We start from the raw sequence: 20,615 nt of genomic DNA, 5'->3' as shown, positions 1-20,615 counted from the left end.
ATAATTCGCATAAATATAGAAGTTATTTAAGTTTAGCTTTCGAAGACAATGACCACAATGATTTTCAATTGCATAAAGTTAAGTTAAATCAACTTGAACGGCAAAAGGAAAGAGCTCATCCTTCTAACTTTATGTAACACTACAATTTAAAATGTTTAATCCTATATTGTTTTAAAAAATTCACTTTAAAAGCACAACCAGCCTAACTATAAAGTTTATCTCCTCTGCTATAAACAACCCATTCACCACATAGTCTCGTACGCCTTCCTCATATGATATGCAATCAGTTTGGCGTAAAAAATTGATACAAATAGTTCGTCTCTTTGAGCGCAAGGTCCTCCATTATTGCATAAACTAAAAACGTGAGACTAACGGCTAGCACTTCTCTACCCTCTTCCTTTACAAAAAAAAAGCTCAAATTACTCTTATCGACGATTATGTCCAGACGCTCACGTAGTCGCACCTCTCACAGTTGCATGATCTTCTCCCTGACGTCTCAATCATTAGCACTTTTATGTCTAAACTCTTACTAGCCATATGCGTCAAGCCGTCCAGATAGTCAGAATTTGATGAGAGGCATTCAAATGCTAACATCATCCCTTCTGTACAACCACAGCTCTCGTAACCGTGGTCGCAGAGTCTACTTATCCATAACCAGCTCTTTTGCAATAACTCCATTCTCTCTACCTACCCCCTTCCACTTATGTTACGCTCATGCTTTCTGGCTTAGAAAGAACTAGACTTTCTCTTGACTAAGTCTCTTGATCTTAGCTCTCTTCCCTAATTATTGAAGTGAATGAACTAAAACCTTCTGCATTCATTCCTAAAAGGTAGTTAAAATCTTACACTGTAGCTATCGATACTTTTTACCAAATGCAAAAACAAAAACAAAAGAAACAAGCCAGTAACTTAGCCAATATGGGTTAATATGTTCCGCAATATTTTATTCTGTTTTTTATAATATACTTCTCTTCTAATTTGAATATGCTTAAATTTTATTTAAATATTATATGATATATTTTATATATTTTTATAATTTGAAATTATGAAATTATTATTATTATAAATTTTTATTATTATTTAAATTATTATAAAATTTATACAAATTTATTTTAAGTTCATAATTTGACATTATGTATACCTTTTTGTTCTCGAAAAAAAAACGCAATAAGAAAATTTAATAATTAATTATACATAAAAATATATATTTATTGTCATTTATTTAAATACACGAGACATTTATTTCGTCATAAAAAGTAATAGAAAACATTAAACAAATCTAAGATATTAAAACCAAAAATAATACATTTATTGAAACTAATTTGTAAACAAGCTTTCAACATTAAGTAATTTGATGATATTAAATAAAAGAGAATATTTATGTTTAAGAACTTTGGATGCTTAGCTGTATGTAGGGAACAATATCAATATATCAACAATAAAGTATGTCCATACACTTTTTTACTGTACATTAAAATACATAAAAAAGACTTAATTCAAGAGTTGGAAATTCTGCAAAAATAGTATCATTTACATCACAATAAATAGTTAATAAAATACTTAAGTACTAAATAATTAATTAAGCTTCAGTTTCCTCTTCAGCGCCATCTCGCAATTCTTCAGGAGAACGCAAATCAATTGCGAACTTTTGTCGTGTGGGTGTAATTTTATCACTGAGACTATCACCATCTTCCTTAACACGCCGGGAATACTCCTGAAATGCGGCTGCCAAAGCAAAAGTCAATTTACGCGCCATAGCACGACTGTCGCAGACGAAAGCATGTACCTCAAATGGATGGGGACTCTGATCATCTTTAACCACAATCATAGCGAAGACACGAGTGTAAACAAGATCTTGCACACCATAAGATATTGTGTCAATTGGATAGCTCCAATGATTAATACTTGCTTTAGGTGAAATAATATCAACGCTAACACCTTCTGTGGAGACTTTTAGGTCACAGTGAGGTAAAGTTCTATTCGGCGGGAGATTTTTTGCTATGCCAACCATTATGTCAACTGGACGGCGTGTATATTTAATGCCCCATAGTCCGCGTGACACTTCAGAGCCTATGTATTTAACCTGTAATTATGATAGATTTTTTTGTTAGAATTAAAATTAAAAATGTAATGGAAAATAATAACTAAACGCTTTGTTAGTGTTTTCATTATATCGCATTATGTCCATAATTATAAAATTTTTTACCAATAACACACATATTTTGTTAATAACAAAAAATAAGTTCTTTAAAAAAAATTGTTTATTTACATTTGGTTTCCGGTTATTAATACAAAAATAATTTGACTGACAAAGCTGACAACGACATTGCAGTCAGTGACCATGAAATCCCCCACAAACGTTGCATGCGTCACTGCGGGCGCTGCCAAAGCGGTACTTCCACTCTGTACAGTTTTTGGATGAGCTGTGTGTCGAGCTCGTTAGAGTTGGTCCCTTTTTTTGGAATTTCGGAATAAATTTGTAGAAATAAGAGAGCAAGAATTTCTAAATGCATTCATTCAACTTCATTTGTTGCCATTATTGGTGCGTCTGACACCGGATGTAACGGAGCGCTTCCACGTATGAATATCGTGGACTATTATATATTAATTTTTCATTATGGTTATATGTATATGGATGTGTTCATCTTCTTAATCGACATTCGTACAGTAAATGTGATTTTAGCAGCCACGCGTGACGGTGCCACTAATGTGAGCCACAATCCACTCATGCTTTCAATGGTTATTTTTTAGTTTTATTATTGTTAAAATATTAAAATATAAAATTATACTATAATTAACATTTCCAGCTTTACAAATAGTTTTATTAATTTTCTTTTTTCATTAATTATAGATTATAATAATAACTGGAAATTGTATTTAAATGATTTTTATTCACATCAAAAATAATTTAATATTTTAAAATTGTTATTTTTAATGTATTATTTAAATTATGTATAAAATTTTATTAATAATGAAAAAATTAACTTTTAAAGTTTGTCTTTAATAACTCCTAGTCCATAAATATATAGTACAATTTATAATATTTGATGCGAGGGATACTGATATATAGTTTATAAATACTTCAAAACTTTTTTCTAAACACATAATATATTACACATTAAAATATAATATTTAAATTTAAAATATATTAATTTTAATATAATATTAATATTTTTAATACAGTATTAACTCACTGGAAATGTAATCGGTAAATCTTCTACAAAAATCTGAGCTTCCATATCTGAGCCAGTTGCGGTAGCCATAGTACCAGGTTCTCTAATCGTTGCACTCTTCAAAATATGTCACTAATGATATGCATAACTACATTTGAAATATTTTCTGTCTATAAGTACTAGAAGAATAAAAATAATTTTTATTAATCATTTAGTAATTAAGTAATCATTTAACTAATTAAATAATATGTTGCTTAATGTATAATAACAATTAATATATATTATCAAAAAAATAATTGATTATTATAACAATAAAAATAAAAATATATACTTAAATAATATATAAAAAATAGTTTATTTTATAGTTGAAACCCCATTTTATAATAAAAATAATAATTGTTAAACATAAAAAGTGAGTCAATTTTATAGAATCGTCAGGTTGGTTTACTTTCACCAAAATGGGGAACTCGTGCCTTTCGACTTTCCGAAAGGAACGTATTTTCATCGAATTTTACAATTTTTTTCTTGCTTTCCGCTTGGGCCTTTATTTTTTCAATGATGTTTTGGACAATGATGTGTCCCATTTTATCCTTTACCATACATCGCCATTGAAAGACATGTGCTCAGCATTGCCTTTGTTTTGTTTAAATATATAATCAGTTACTTGCAGAATTAATATAATTCATATTAATACAGCCACAACACATTTTTACTGCACAAATTTTATTTAATATCAATAGATGAATTTTACATCTAAGCAACATTAATTCTTATAAATATTTCAAAAAAATAAAAAAATAAATTCGAATAATTTGAAAAAAAGAGGCAAAATAATTTTTCGATTTATGGAATGCATTATTGATATATTGATATCTCTTTTTGAAATATTAACTTCTGTGGTGTTTTTTTTTTTGTTATGACAAAGTAAACATATAGATTCAATTTTACAATAATACATAAGTAAGATATTTTTGTTTTAATAACTAAAAATTCTTTTTAGAGTTGAGATTTTTTAAATCATATCACAAAGAAAAAGAACGACAAATTTTGCAACAACAACGATGTTGTGTAGTTTATTTTAGAAATTTTTTCTGTTTATAAAAAGGAAAAAGGACGGAGTGACAATATCAGCACCAGCTACCTGCTACTATTACCACCTTCACTGTACAATCTTATTGTAATTTATTCATAAATTGTAAATCATTTAATTCATTGTTAATTGTTTATTATTTAAAACTTAAACTGTAAACAGGTTCCTGTATAAATAACCGTCTTATATGTTAAGAGCAATTATAATATTACACCGCCCTGAGAAAGAAGTCAAACAAACATCGACACGAAGACGATAGTTAAATTGACTACTATATAATAATATAAACAAAAATAGTAATTAATCGATAAGCTTTTATCTCTTCACTTCAACCTTTTTATCAAATAAAAATATTTTTTTATGTTTCATTTAATTATATTACTGATAAATGGTTGATTTCTTAAATTTTGAATAGATCATAATACCTTATGATCTTTTTTTTGTAAATATCACAAAACATTAACAATAATATATATATTTTTATTTATTATTTATATTTATAAAATTATTAAAATTTGCAATTAAAAAATTAGTTAAACAATCATAATGAACCTTCATTAACATGCAAAATTTTTTTATTATTATAATTAAATTATGAACATTAATTAATAATAAATTATAATTAAATTAATAAATTATTATTATTTTATTATATTATTAAACTTTGTAAATTTTTAAATTAATTCATTTTTGGTTTTTATTTACATAAATATGTAATAAAATTATGTATTTTTATATGGCGAGTTCACTGTTTTATTTTGATTTTTTTTTTATGTATAGGATAAATAATAAGTGTTATTAAAATAAAATTTTTTTAAAATAATTTTTGTTTTATTTTTGTTTTTCTTTAAGAAAGTACTTTCATTTTAAAAATGAATTGCATGTTCTTTATATCGTAACGTATTAAAATATATATATTTTGCATTTATATAGATTGGTGTTATTATCAAAATACTTTATTTTTAAATATTTTTTGTTGTATTTTTGCAATTTCTTAAGATTTTCTTTAAGGAAACATTTATTTTTAATATTTAATATTAAAAAAAAAGTTGGTTAACGTGCGCTGACTCTGAGCTTCCAATTTGGCAGGACACGAGTTCGATTTCTGGTACTTGCAGTCTCAAACAATTATTTACGAATATTTAAATACAAGAATTATTTCCAAGACCACTGATGATAAATATTTAGCAATACTCGAAACAGTTAAATGGTCAGCAAAAAATTCAATTAATTAAAATAATATAAAATGAATTTTTGTTGTTGTAGTACACTACTTTTCGAAAAAACCTCTTTAAAAAAATCTTATTATCAACAAATATTATAAGTAAATGCCAACAGAATACTGACACCAATGCTTTCTAATGTAAACTGAATATTAATCTCCAGCTATTTTCTATATAGTCTCTAAATAGAATTATTTTTTTTTAAATTAATTTATTTTTTATAATAATTTATTTCAACAAATAAAAATAATTTATATTTTATAAAAATATAATAAATTATTTTATACACAAACGCATTGATTTAAACGTATTAATTTTTCACATACACAAATGGCTGAACTCGACTATAGTACAGAGTTTTTATTATATATTATTAATTAATAAGGAATTAATTCTTTATATTTTTCGTTAGATTCAAAAATATTTTCGATTTATTTACTTCTAGAGGTTCAAACACGTAGAACCGTATTACGAGACAAACGTTTATGAATTATTTTATAATTTTTATTACGCCGGCGAACTCAATTCATAAACATTCTGAACTATTGTCAAACACGCCCAACCCGCGCTGCAGAGTACCACATTTTACCAGCTTTTCACTGAGCATTTCCATTTCCACTTCCACTTTGGACTACGTACGAACGTCACAAAATGTGAGTAGACCACCCGACCTTTACTATGAGTACGAGTACTACTACCGGCAACTGGTGATCTCTTCTTGTTGGTGTTATAACAACAACTGTTGTCTGTTGTGAGTGGTGCGGCAGCAGCAACAGTTGTTATGTTTTATTGCTTTATTAATTTGTTCATTCTGTTACTCACATTCACAGCAACAACAAAACAACAACAAAACAACAACAAATAACAACAAAAAAAATGTTAATAATACAAATGAATCAAAAGATAAAGAGATAAAAACGAAATGAAAATATGTTTCTGCTGATATACCATCTTAGTCTGCGTAACATTAACAACAAATATAAAAACAATTAAATAATAGCAACAAAAGTAACGAAAAACAGTAACAAAAACAAAAATTATAACAAAAACTGAAAACATATTACAAAAAACAACAGCAACGGTGACTAAAATCAGAAGTTAATGACCAACAATAAAACAAGAGAAAAATACGCGGCTCATCTGAAATTGTTTATCTTTTTTTGTTTCTTTGTTTTTGTAATTTTTTGGATTAATGAGAACAATGGAATTTTCATAACATAAACCCGAAAAAAAAATATTAATTTTTTATCAAATGATATGACGACAAAAGTAGATATAAATATAGAAGATGGTACAAACATGTCTCCAGAACAAAGCATACTATGTATGCTATGTACTGTGAGCTAAAATACAATAGATCTTTCACCTTGTAGGGCACCACTATAACTCCCTCATTAATAATGCACTTTGTGCTGGATAACGTTTTATAGACAAGTGAATAATAATAATCTGTTATTAAAGCAATATCAAAGAAATCAATCAAATAAATAGCTGTCTCTATAAAAGCAGACATACTGTAAAGAAAACATATTTATATATGGTAAATACTCGAAAAGCTAGGCCCCCAACAAATCAAAGATTTGTATTCAATTATTCTTTAATCTGAATATTTGGTTGTAATACTTGGTCGTATTTAGAACAAAGATTTCTCAAAATTGGCTTGGTAGCCTAAACAATATCAGCTTTGTTCGCATGGTAAGCGTTATATGGATCCTAAGGCATAAAGATATTATGAGAAATTGCAGGAAAGATAAACCTGCGTAGACAGATGCAATAACCAAACACCTATTGAGAGTTGTAAATTATTATTAAAGCATAATTTTATTAGGAAAAACAATTGGACCTGGTGATTGGTTATTCAAACAAGATTATTGGTAACAGTACAGGAATACCTATTGGTATTTGTAAATTACTATTAAAGAATAATTTTTTTAGAAAGATCAATTCGTCCACTAGTTGACGTCTATGTCAATATAGCCGAAACTTGATAGGAAAATCAAGTAAGTTACTCAGCTTGTCAAGAGAAGATATATCTGAGTGGTGAATTTAATAATCGGTAGGAACGTAGCAAGTTGGTCATGTGTGGTTTTATTACATTCCAAAAGGATGTGTTACTTTATTTCATGTACAATATTTACATTTAATGGTTAAACTATTCATATGTTGGATGTTTATGTTGATTATGCCGTAGGTCAGGAAACCGCCACAGTCATTTAGACAAACTAGCACAGTAATCATACACAACCAACTTTAAATTAAGCCAAGTCCCAAAAATCTTTCAAAATCTCTATTTTATTCATATAACGAGTAAGTTTACGCAGATTTTTTTATTTTAATATTTTATTTTTTATTTATTATTGTGATATAGTGAACCAATTTAATTTATTTATCAAAAACTTTTTATAAAAGGTCACATTCGTTTAGATTAAAAACTGGCATATGAATTTTTTTATTTAGATATTAAGAAATACAGTATTAAATCGTCTTATCATGACAATCAAGAATATACGAATAACATGCACTATTTTTATGGTTTCGGACAAATCATTCACCACGTTTTGGATAAACTTACCTAAAGTAAGCTATGTGAAGTGTAAAAATAGTAAATTAATAAAAGAATAAAAAATTAATACTGAGATATATGAAGCCGACAGATAGGCACATATGTATGTTACATTGCGACAGAACCAATAGATGGAGCAGTAACAATTGTTACATATATAACCAGTTACAAAAGTTTTTATTATCCTTAGTTTCATATTAACTAAATTTTTTGAACTTTCTATTCATATAAATGTTTTTTAAATATTTAATTTGAACAAAAAACTTCAATAATTGATAATATTTCTGATAAACGATATTTCTAATAAACACGATTTCTAATAAATAAATAATATAAATAATAAATCATTTGATAATTGTTGTATTTCAAATAATATACTTCACCGTGATCTTAAGACAGCCACAAAAGATGAAGAAACTGAAGGATTTATAGTATCAAACACATCTAGCATCCGGTTCCATCTGAACCCTAAATTGCTACAATTTTCAACAAGCTCGTACATAGTAAGGAGATAATGCTACTTGAACCTAATTGCAGCGTAATCAGAAGAGTATTAAAAGACGTTCTAAAGAATCAAGAAAAATAGAACATGTACAAACCTTTTATTAAATTTCTTTTACTAGATAACGATAATAAATATAGATCACAAAAAAATCAAATTCTGTGTAAATTAAAATCATATATAACAATATTACCAGTGTTTTTAACCAGCCATTGCTAGTTCAAAGAAGAGATTAAGCAGAATAGATATTGCAGCAAATTCTATATATTGTAAATACTAATATGAACGACCCGTATCAGCAGAGCACTTGAGTATCAAAGATATGGGATCAAACTCCATTTGTAGATACTAACATGAACAACCCGTATCAATAGAACACTTGAGTATCATAGATATGGGATCAAACTCCATTTGCAGACACAAGCATGAAGAACCCGTGTAAGCAGAGTTCTTTAGAAGCATATATACTATATCAAATCCCATTTACAGATACTTAGATTGAGAACCTGTGTCAGCAGAGTACTCGAGCAGTACAGGTACTGCATCAAACTCCATTTGCGGACACTAACATGCAGAAATCGTGTTAAAAGACTGCACCGCATCAAATTCCATTTGCTGATCCTAATATGAGGAATCTGAGTCGCCAAAGTATACACTAGGAAAATGCAAAGCACTTATGAACTAAAGATACAAATAACTTGGAACATACTCAAAGACCAGGCAAATATATAGCAATACATAATCCCTCCGATATTCTTAAGTGCTTGATGGCAACGATAGTGACTAAGATGTTAGCATATAATTGATGTCCCAGATAATCAATAGCATAGCAACGGACATAGGGCTTGGTAGAAACTTATAAGTAACTGAACCAAACTAATTGTCAGACTTATTCTAATAAAAATTTCTGATACCGGCTTCAGATTTTACTCCAATTTTTTCCCGTATGGAATATATATTATATCAACATTTACTAATATTATTTGCTTTGGTGTAAGCTCATCTAAGATTATGCATAATTTTCTACATTGTACGGGTTTTTACACGCTTGTGCGCATACACAAAAATTACAGAAATAAAATTTTGAATTTTACATGCGCGTACGCGGGAAAATTTTGATACAAAACAAACCGAAAGAAAGCAATTTGAATGGAAAAATAAGCACAGATATTTACCCACAAATTCCATCATTTCAGTTATATATGGTATCACTCCACTAAAATTAATTAATGGATCATGGCTACATTCACATACTTCACATACACCTGAGCTACACCATTACGACTTCTTAGATAATTAATTTATGTAAAATTTTCTTGAGCAAATAATTATATCGTCTGATAATAATTCCAAGTGATTTTTACTTTTCACTTCCCGTTCATGAAATAATTTATCGGAATAATTAAAATTTTATGAATATTTTATTAAATATCTTTATCGCATTCCGTAATAACACTTGTTTTAATTAATGAACATAATGCAATTTAAGATACCAAGAAGATAGCACATCAAATGATTAATAAATTTCTCAAGATACTTAGTTTTAGTACTCATTATAGTATTAAATGATTTTTAATAGTTTCTAGCATTATTTAAAAGATTATCAATAAAAAAAAAATCTCATAAATAAAGTGATAGTAATCTTTGACAATGGCATATATATTTGGACTGATTTTAAAATAATTAAAGTCCAACAATAAATCAATATATAAATTATAATAACTGTATTTATATATATTCAGCTATTTACTGAAGCATTTCTCAAATCGAAGTGTTATAATAAATTATATTTCTATAATTAAAAGAACATTTTTTATACATAAACTATAACTCGATGCTAAAATATTTGAAAAAAAATATTATAAAATTTTTTTAATAACAAAAAAGTTGCTAAAATTAAAGACCATCCATGAATTTAATAAGTTAGTTAATAAGTCGATATGATGAGGCCGGAACCTTTCTTTGGTCTAAGAAATAATAGTCTCCTTTCTCACATAAAAATAAAGGAGAATCAGAATAAAAACGATTGTATGTACCCATCAAAAGAAAAACTCAGAATCATCACAAGAATCCTAACAAGGTACTGTAGACTAAAACACCACCTTACAAAACTGGGTATACTTACGAATGCAAACTGTAGATTCTGTTAAGAGAATGAGGAGTCGGCCATTCATGTGCAGATAGAATGCCCTGCACTAATGCTCATACGAAATAGGTTCCTAGGAATGTATATTCATACGGAAGAGGAAATAAAACTCTGTAAAGTAGGTTCTATACTACTTTTTATTGACGCAACAGGGCTCAGAACTACTCTAAGCCCAGAAGGGGGTACAATAGACACGATGGTCGCAGTGCAACATCCCTTAACATTGTAATAATAATAAGCCGATATATCTGAATGGATATATTCCACAAACGCTTCGTTTTGTAGAATTAAAAGGAATAGGTGCTTTGACATTGAAAATTTTATATATTAGTACCAATTCAATCACACTGTATAAACTATAGCCATAACTTAACTATTGATACAACTTTAAATAATACCATAGTTAACATATATGTTAATACAAATTGTAATTCTCAACATCAAAAAATTTTAATGAATGAATGTTGTTTTCCAATAAAAACTTGGAGCTGAACAGTTAATATAAATGACAGGTTAATTCGAATTTGGAACAAATCAGAATGATTCTATTTTTATATTAAATATTTTTTATAATTATAACATAAATTAAGTAAATATTGTCTTCACAAATAATGAAATCAGATCAGTTTTGATTACTTAGTTTTGGCAAATGGCATAGGTGTACCCAAGAAGAAACACAATATAAAGTATTAAAGAAACTACGAGTAAATATGCTTACAAATAATGGGGTCATATCAGTTCCGATTGGTTAGTTATGGTATAGGAGCTACCAACAACTGGCATATTCCTACCAACAGTTCATTCCTTTTAAACTCTGTGACCAAAGAAATATTTGATTATAAGAAAATTTACACATGGGATAATACACTATTTACCTAAACGTAACTGATCAATGGTGAAGGCATAGACGTATATATTAAACTGTAGTCCTGCGTAGCAATTGAAATAAGATTTTCACCTCTAATAAAATAATACTTGTTTTCAATTAATTATATAGGAATAAATACCGAATGGATTAATTTTATTTACAGGAAAATAACATTCTTATCGCGCATTATCTTGACAATAATTCATAAAATATATGGCCCATTGCCCCGAGTCTTCTGTTGTGTAAGTATTCGAGTTATGTTCTTTGCACTAGCCCCCTTTATTACCTCGCTTATTAGCTCAACATCTAAGTCTTTACGAATTTCTTTGTTCGGCATATACCAGTCAGCATTGACGATGGTTCTTAATACTCGTGCTTTTGATTGTTTCCTTTAAATAAGTTCGTCAAGTTGATCAAGAAAATGTGCATTATACTTCTTGAGGTGTCTAATAAGATATCTGACATCTGTGTAACAATCAATTTAATAAATAATTGCTTGCAGAAGAATATTTAAAATTATATGTAATTAAAATATTTATGAAAATCAGAAATTAGTAAAAATAATGGATTTATCAAAGCCCTACGTTTATGGATATACAAGCTTTTTATTTAAAATATACTTTTTTCTAATATAGTAATTCTTTACTCCGTATTTTATAATATTATTGTAATATTATATTATATTATATTATTATTAATATTATTTAATATTAAAGTTATAAACGTCAACCAATGTAGATATTACAGAAAATTAATTAAAGGAAATTAAATTAATAAATGGCTTTATTTAGATATTGTTATATATGTAAGAATAGATGTTTTTATAACTAAGTTCTTAAGTTTCAAAACCGATTGGCCTTGTCAACATATGCAATTGAAACTTCAATTTTGTTGGACGGTGTTATCATTACTCAAAGTGTTAATAATACATTATGTTCTACACATTTGTTTAAAATGGCTTTCTATTGACACTTGTTGAATAGGAAATGCGATATATTATAATGTGTATGATATATGAAATACTCAGATATTTCAACTTATATGTCACACTTCATTTGCTTAGTCGTTTAAGTTGAGTAAATAGAATTTTCTGTCACTGCTGATTGCACTAATTTGTCAGTTTTTCTCTCCTAGCCTTGGATTGCAAAAAAAAAAAAACTAGATAAGATTAAATGAAATCAGAATTTCTGGTATAAATCCATATACAGTTTATATATTTTTTAATATAAACTTAAAACTTTTAAACATATTTTGCACAAATTGCGGTAATCATTTTTAGCAATTTCAGTTAATAAAAAAATAAAATGGCTATAAATAATGCTTTTTGGGCGATTATAAAGATAGAACTTTAATTTCGATAATAAATTTTAATAAAATTAAACCATTATTCATGTATTTTGCGAATCATGATTAAAATTGCATACAATCTAATGTATTGTGTGTAAAATATTAGTACCAATAATTTTAGCACCAAAGTATTAGTCACATTTAAAATTCTAATATAGACCTATATGTTGATACCCCTGTTTTTGCTCCCCTGAAGTTTTTAATTGGTAAAGGTTTACAATTCTTTATTTTTTTATCATATCTAACAAAATAAAACTCTTGTTTATTTAATTTATGAACTGTTATTAAAATATTATTTATAAATTTTAAATTATACATTAGGTGTTATATATTTTTCTGGTAAAAAAAAATATATTTTTTCTAATAAATTTTGCACATCGATATGCATATGTGATATAAATTTATCAATTTTTTTAAGTTTTACAAGAAAAAGAATATTGGTCGCAAAATTTTTAATGTATTTTAAATTTAATTTAAAAAATTTAAATTTAATTTAAAAAATTTAAATTTAATAATATTTTAAATATTATTTAAACTTATATCTTTATTTTGATTAGTATTTGTAATGAATAATAAAGGTTCAGTGCTGAATTTTTGGATAATAAATGAATAATAAAGGTTCAGTGCGTTTAAGTATAATTTTAAGATCCTAGTTATATATTATGTTATTGATCAAAAATAATATTAATTGAAAATCTCATAGGCTTGGGCTAACTAAGCTCAGATACGTTTTCACACACACAATTCACTGAAAAATGTTTTAATTAAGACCAGTACAGTATAGCATAAGTTACTATGTTTAAACAGTGTTCCTGGAAGTTACAAAAATATCCTTTACTATTATAGTAACTATATCCCGACAACAAAGTCAAATTATAAAAAACAAAAATACTTCAATCTTTTAAAAAAAAATCAAATATAGTCACTCTCAACAAACCGGAAAACCCAATACTGCATCCATCATGGTATTCAGAACACCCAGTTGCCTGCACACAATCTTTTAGTTCGTCTCCATACTCCAGAAGCAACGAAAACACATCTCAATAATTTAATCATAAAACTAATGAAAAAAAAATGTCAACGTTAAATCGGTAATCCATACAATAAACATATGTTTCAAGGTTTTTATTCGAGACCAGACTTATCGAAAATATTTTATTTATATAAACAAAGTAATAACACGTATATATTCTTATTTTTATAATGGATGTTTATTATGAAGTGTTTATTAGTAGTATTATTAGAAGCCAGAAAACACCACGACCCAAATAGTTCTAGATTATTTATAAATTTTAGCACAGTGTGGGGTTTGTTGTTCCATAAATTTATATCGAACAACACCACTACCAATAACAATACGACTTAAATAGTGTAGTCTTTGTCTATCAAGAACTGGACATTTACAAAAAATGTGCTTTAAGTCTTCTATGTTTATTTCACAGACATGATAGACATCAGTTTCGAAATGTCCCATCTTATTTAAGTGATACTGCTTAAAGTAATACCGTTAAAGTTACCAAAGAGAGTCCTTTGATATTCTCTATTCTCTGAAATAAGAAATTATTTTACTTGATATTAGCCTACACTATTTCAAAGCACTTCATATGAGCTCATATAAATTTATATGAGCAGGTTTCTTTTTTAATTAGAGTGTTTATTTACTGAAACACCCCTGATCTCGATATATACTGAAAATAGATCTAAGGCGCAAAGAAATCACAAAGGAAGTAATAAAATCTATTAATTTGTGATCCATGATTTTAAAAAGACAAATAAATATAATATAAGGAATCTACTACCGAAGGTAATGCATTTTTAAGTTAAACACCACGTATAAACCTATATTCGTATATACAAATATATTACAACATTTTTTACTGCTTTTTAATAAAAAAATTTATATATTTGTTATTATATTATTATTTTATTTCATTTCCTTTAGTTTCTTTATGCTTTAAACTGACCCTTAAGTTTGGGTCCGAAATTTACTTCGGAGAAAGATGGCATTCCAATAGTTCCAATCATATAAAAATCTGCTTATCTTATTAAACAGTTATAGAACAGTGATCATGAATATGCATACATTTTTTTGTTTTTTAATAATAAAATGCATATATTTGTTATTGTTATATTAATATTTTAAAGTTAGTTAAATATGTTATAAAAACGCATATATAGGATATATGCTTCAAACTGAGTCATAGCTTCAGGGCTGAAATTTACTACGGGGAAAAAGGTTGGCATTCAGATACTTTCAGTCATTTAAAAATCTGCTTATCTTATTAAACAATTATAGAACAGAGATTACTAATATGCATATGTAACATATAAGTATAGTTCTTCAATTCATTCAAGGCGACTAAAGCGCATGGAGCTTATTCCGTAGCTACGGCCTTATTTCAAACATTTTAGAATAATCCACTTATAAGCATAAATTATACTAATATTAGGGCTATAATTACAAATATAATGGTTTTTTTATTACGTATATAAACAGAAACTACTTAAATTAAAATTAATATATAATATATTTCTTTTTAATTTTACTAAATAAAATACCACAAAAATCATTACTTAATCAGAGAAGATGAAGGAAATTATTAATAATTCCACATTAAACACGCAAGCCTTAGGGAATAAACTCACATAAAATATGTAATTTTATTTCTGTTCATTTAATATTATTTTATTTTTGTAATTTACAAAAAAAAATAATTTTTTTTAAATCTATTAATAAACTATGCATCAGGGAAATACACTGAAAAAATTCTGCTTGCTCTCATTACCTATATTACTATATTTAAAATAACTGATAAAGACAATGTCATTGGGTATCTTACACTAACGTTTGATATTTATAGTTTTTTTTTTTAAATAATGTGATTTATACCAATGACTTTAAAAAACAACAAAAAACAAAATAAAGCATTTAAATTTTACAACAACAAAGATATAACATGATTTCGATTTTCTCAATTATTAATTTTATCTTAATTAATTTTAAATTGAACAGTTAAGCGAAATTAGTAATAATTATACTGCGTTTAAACATTATTAAAACGTTTTCTTAAGTTTTCTACAGCAAAAACGTTAGTGTTTTCTATTATAGTAATTTATGTTTATTTTAAAACATTATAATCGTGTATAATAATATATAATTTTAATATGTGTAAAATATGAAGTATAAGATATGAAAAAACGATGACCTTATACCCGAAGTTTATCAATTCAATAGCTCCAAAAAGAATAGCTCTTGGTAACAACCAAAACAGAGTTTAACATACCTTCACCCTCACAATCTAGTTTTTTTTTAATAAATAGTCAACCGAACTTAAACAAATAATAATTAATAATAATGAGAGTGTTATTTGTTCAGTAGATATACCTCAGCTTTAATGATTGGATACATCTCATTAACTGTGTTGAACTAATATACATTGGTATATATGCAAATAAATATAATTTGCATTTATATATATTGCAAAAAAAAAATATATATATATATATTACAAACAAAAATAAGTCAAAAATATATGTACCATATATGATGTCACCATATATACCACCTGGAATAAGGCTATTATCTTCAAAACAAACATAAACTAATTACTTGTATAATTTCTGAGAAACTAAAAGTAAATACAATATTATGGAATTGTAAAAATCTATTAAAACTTGTAAAACTTGTAAATTCAATATAATCTACAGTCATTTAGATAAATATTTTTATATATATATATATAATATATTATAATATTTTTATATATATATATATAGTATATATTAATATTATATATTATAAATTTGTATTAAAAAAAATATATAAATTTTTATATATACACAAAAATACTTATATAAAAATATGTATATAGAAATATATATATAAAAATAAATATATAAATAAAAATAAATATGTATATATATAAAAATATATTTATAGCATAATACAGTAATACTAAAAATGATACCCTTAATTAATGGAATTTAAAAATCATAATAAGAGAATATATATTCCAACTAACTAAAATACATATATAATAGCTATTATACCATCTATTACATGTATATTCTTTCTATATTAGTGAATATCTTAAAAATATTATAATAAGAAAGAAGCTTATTTTACAGATCCATTATATCAAAGTAATAGCTTATAGATAGATTCAAGCATCAGTCGAAAGCTTTTTAAGATCACGAAGTATTAAATGAATTATCGAATACCATTCATCGTTACTTATCTTATGTGATATATATGCAAGTAACTATTACATTAAAAGCCTCCAGTAGAAACCTCTTCAATATAGGTATACTATATTAAGGTGACACACAAAAACAAATGATTGATTATTGATTCCAGAGTTTACTTTTGAGCAGTTCCCTACGTTGATGTTGGGATTCAAAGAACAGTTCACAACTGAATTAAAGAAATTTATATGGTTTGATTTTAAAACCAGATGGTTTAGTAGATGATGAGTTGAATTTATGAAGCTGTTCATATAGATATTAAACAGAACCACAATTGATTTTATTAAACGTATAGAGTGTGTTTTGGAAACCAGATGGTTTAGTAGATGATGAATTGATATTACAGAACTGTTCACTCTTGATTTAAAGGATACTTATTAGGTTTTTTCTTAAAACCTTATCACCATCTCAGTAGAGATGGTTAAGAACGTTGAGGGAAGTTGTCCAATGAAATCAGAACAAATCATAGTCATATAAGTGACCTAATACTTGTTACATGCAGAAGTGCTATTATAATAATGTCAACAATATTATTAATAAAAATTATGGTAATGTCTTTTAAAAAAAATCATTTTTAGAAGCACTTATTTAGTGAACAAAACCATTTTTGTATCACAGTCCATGATGGACCATTCCCTTCTCTACAACATGCCTCCATTCTTCTCTACATTCCGCTTTCCTTCGGTGTTATTCGCATCGTACGTATGTTGTCTTTTACATCTTGTAACTATCTTCGTCGTGATCGTCTTCTTTTTTTAATCCCCTTATAAGTGATATTATTGCTAGATTAATAAACAACTCTTATAATCATTGAATTATTTGGCTTGAAATTCGACTTATTGGATAATATCCTTATTATCTGCTTAGCTTATTTATTTCTGGATATTTTTATTTTAAATTTTTCAATGCGACCAAAAATACTCTTATTCATCAATTAAAGTTGAAATAAAATAAATTATATTTAATGAAATTAAATTTCATATAGAAATGCAATTATCTGTTAGTTTAGTTGAAATATACATATATATGTTACAGTCAAACGAATTTTCTATAACTCTAACTAAATAGAGTACAACAGGGTTTAAAGAGCAAATTACATACAGTTACACAAAAATTCTTTAACTCGTAGTCTCCATAATTCGAACATTAACTTTGCAAAATGGTACCTCGAATTATGGAAGTTTGATTGCATTACAATAAGCAACAACCGAAGTACCAACTTAAAGCACTAAAAAATATAATAAATGAGAAATCAAAAAAATCCTAACAGAATTAAAAAGAAGAATTCGTTAAAAAAATATATCCTATTTATCTTTTCATTAAAGAGTTGTGGGATATACAAGTATATATATTGAGGAGTGTGATCATTGTTTTATGAAGGAAGAACGGTAATCCAGACAAAATCACAAAAATTAAATGGCACAACAAACTTTCTGGAAACAATAGGTTGTCTAAAAAGACATTAGAGTATTATAGACTCCAATAACCTTCTCAGCTCTTTCTTTTTTTTAAAAGAAACTGAAACTTTAATTTTTAACAATTTTAATTATTAATTATTGTAATTTATTTTGACTGTAGGGAGCAGTATATGTTAATAAATATATATACAATATATGCTTCAATAGATACCATATAAGATCTGAATTGCTTAGTGTTTGTGTTGGCTTATAAGTAACTGCAAAGCCTTGACTCCTATTCAGATCATTGTGTTTTCCACTTAATTTTTTTAACTTTATTAAATGAAATAATAAGTTTTTATTTTCTTTAAGTTTTTCACTTCAAACTGTGTCACTTTTTCAACTGTTCAAGCTCATTTTTTGTGTTAACTCTTGCCATTCGATAATATTCTAATGACTCCAAATGAAGTCATAATGTACGGGTATATGACAATTCATGTCTATGGTAGTCTCTATACTTTGCACTTGTCTACTCGGAACATGGAGTAATTAGTTGCCTCGAAAAAAATTGTTTATCTGTGACCATAAAAATAAAGTTTGTCGCCGTTTGAGTTCACCTGTTGCGCTACGTTAGTATGTCACGTTTTATGTTTCCTCTTCGCTACACTCACCTGTAGTAGTATATAGTAACATATACTATATATATATATTTATATTTAAATTTTAAAAAATTTCTTTTTGTTGATATATTTATGTGTTGTTGCTTTTAATTTATTTGGTTTCTATTCAAATTGCAATGTTCTATGCCACTGACTATTTCAGTTCACTAATTTGGCGATTTTGCTGTGCGGAAATATCTCACGTAGTTTAGATTTAAAACTTTGATTAAATAAAATTATACAATAGATATTTTTTATAAATAAAAAACTATTTTATTTTTATAAAAACGAAATTAAGATTAAAGGAAATTATATATTTTCAATGATCAAGTTTCCGTATTTCTATGGAACGGAATCTAATGTTGCCGTGCATATATTAAAATTTTACTTGATTAAATATTTCAAAATAACACATATATATATATTTGTTTATATATAAATTATTTTAGTATTTTATTTTTCCACTTCTATACCACATTTGCACTATCTCAATTAAACTGTTTTCATTTTATCTCAGCCTTGATTTATCTTATCAGCTTCAGTGTCGTACTATCTTCAGGTTGACTTGAGTTGAAGTTTTTTTTTTTCTTTTGTATAATTTTTACAAACATAATTTTTTTCATTTGAATTTCACAAATTCATTTATTAGAAATATATTGCCTTATATTCAATTATATTTTTAACATTATTTTATAACTTATTTTATGCATTAATTACTATTTAAAAACTTAACAAATAACTGAAATATATTGTTAGTTATTATTTAGCAGCAAAAACAAAGCACACCTGTTCATTCGCTCCCTCAGCACGAAACTAACTAAATTATTTCGTTTTTATTATCATCTCGTAAATAGAAAAGTTCACTGTGGAAATATTAAAAAAATATTTAACCCATTATGAACGACAGTAGCAATTTTGCAACTCATAGCATTTCAAACTAAAGCTTTAAAGTGTATCCAAATGTTCGAAAATACTCCAGCTAACATATTCGAATGTATTCGAACAACTTGCAATCGATGCCGATTTCGATTGATAGATCTCGGATAACTTTTTCAATAGAGATTAACTTTTAGTACGATTTTCATTTTCGATTGGCACAATTGCATTCAAATAAAAATAGTCAGCATAATCTAAGCTTGAATACAAAATAAAAAAAATGCAAATTGGTTAGAAGTAAGGGAATAAGAAAGAGGATTCCAAACATGCAATTAATTTTTTAATAGTCTATATTAATATAAAATGTAATTTGAGTGAAAACGCTCAATCATTATAAACAAACATCAAATATTTACAATTTTTCTTTCACTTGATAAAAAAATGATTTTACACAGCACTTTTATGCTTTAGTAAATTATTATACACATTTCATTCATTTTTTTTATATATGTTTAATTTCTCGTAC

General features: G+C 26.5%; 1 protein-coding gene across 3 annotated transcripts; it reads right to left on the bottom strand.

The window, feature by feature from the left end:
* Positions 1-1,374: 1,374 nt before the first annotated feature.
* On the bottom strand, positions 1,375-20,021 carry LOC119672943. Of its 3 annotated transcripts, none has more exons than XM_038084123.1 (3): positions 20,000-20,021; positions 3,195-3,352; positions 1,375-2,083 (listed from the first exon to the last, which is right to left on the bottom strand). In XM_038084123.1, exons 2-3 carry the CDS (start codon positions 3,261-3,263, stop codon positions 1,580-1,582), a joined length of 573 nt encoding a protein of 190 aa, XP_037940051.1. In that variant the 5' UTR covers positions 3,264-3,352; positions 20,000-20,021; the 3' UTR covers positions 1,375-1,579. The 3 variants fall into 3 exon arrangements, with proteins under 3 accessions (XP_037940051.1, XP_037940052.1, XP_037940050.1); XM_038084124.1 differs by lacking the exon at positions 20,000-20,021 and adding an exon at positions 6,076-6,217; XM_038084122.1 differs by lacking the exon at positions 20,000-20,021 and adding an exon at positions 5,813-6,045.
* Between the last annotated feature and the right edge of the window lie 594 nt (positions 20,022-20,615).

Source organism: Teleopsis dalmanni, chromosome 1, assembly GCF_002237135.1.
Source record: "Teleopsis dalmanni isolate 2A chromosome 1, ASM223713v2, whole genome shotgun sequence".
NCBI lineage: Eukaryota > Metazoa > Arthropoda > Insecta > Diptera > Diopsidae > Teleopsis > Teleopsis dalmanni.
The sequence above is the reverse complement of the archived record's forward strand: the minus strand, read 5'-3'. Positions and strand labels throughout refer to the sequence as shown.

Coding starts and splice junctions, on each gene's coding strand:
- LOC119672943 (XM_038084123.1), bottom strand. CDS start 3,263: ATGGCTACCGCAACTGGCTCAGATATGGAAGCTCAGATTTTTGTAGAA. Junction 2,084..3,194: donor ATTTACCGATTACATTTCCA/GTGAGTTAATAC, acceptor TCATAATTACAG/GTTAAATACATAGGCTCTGA.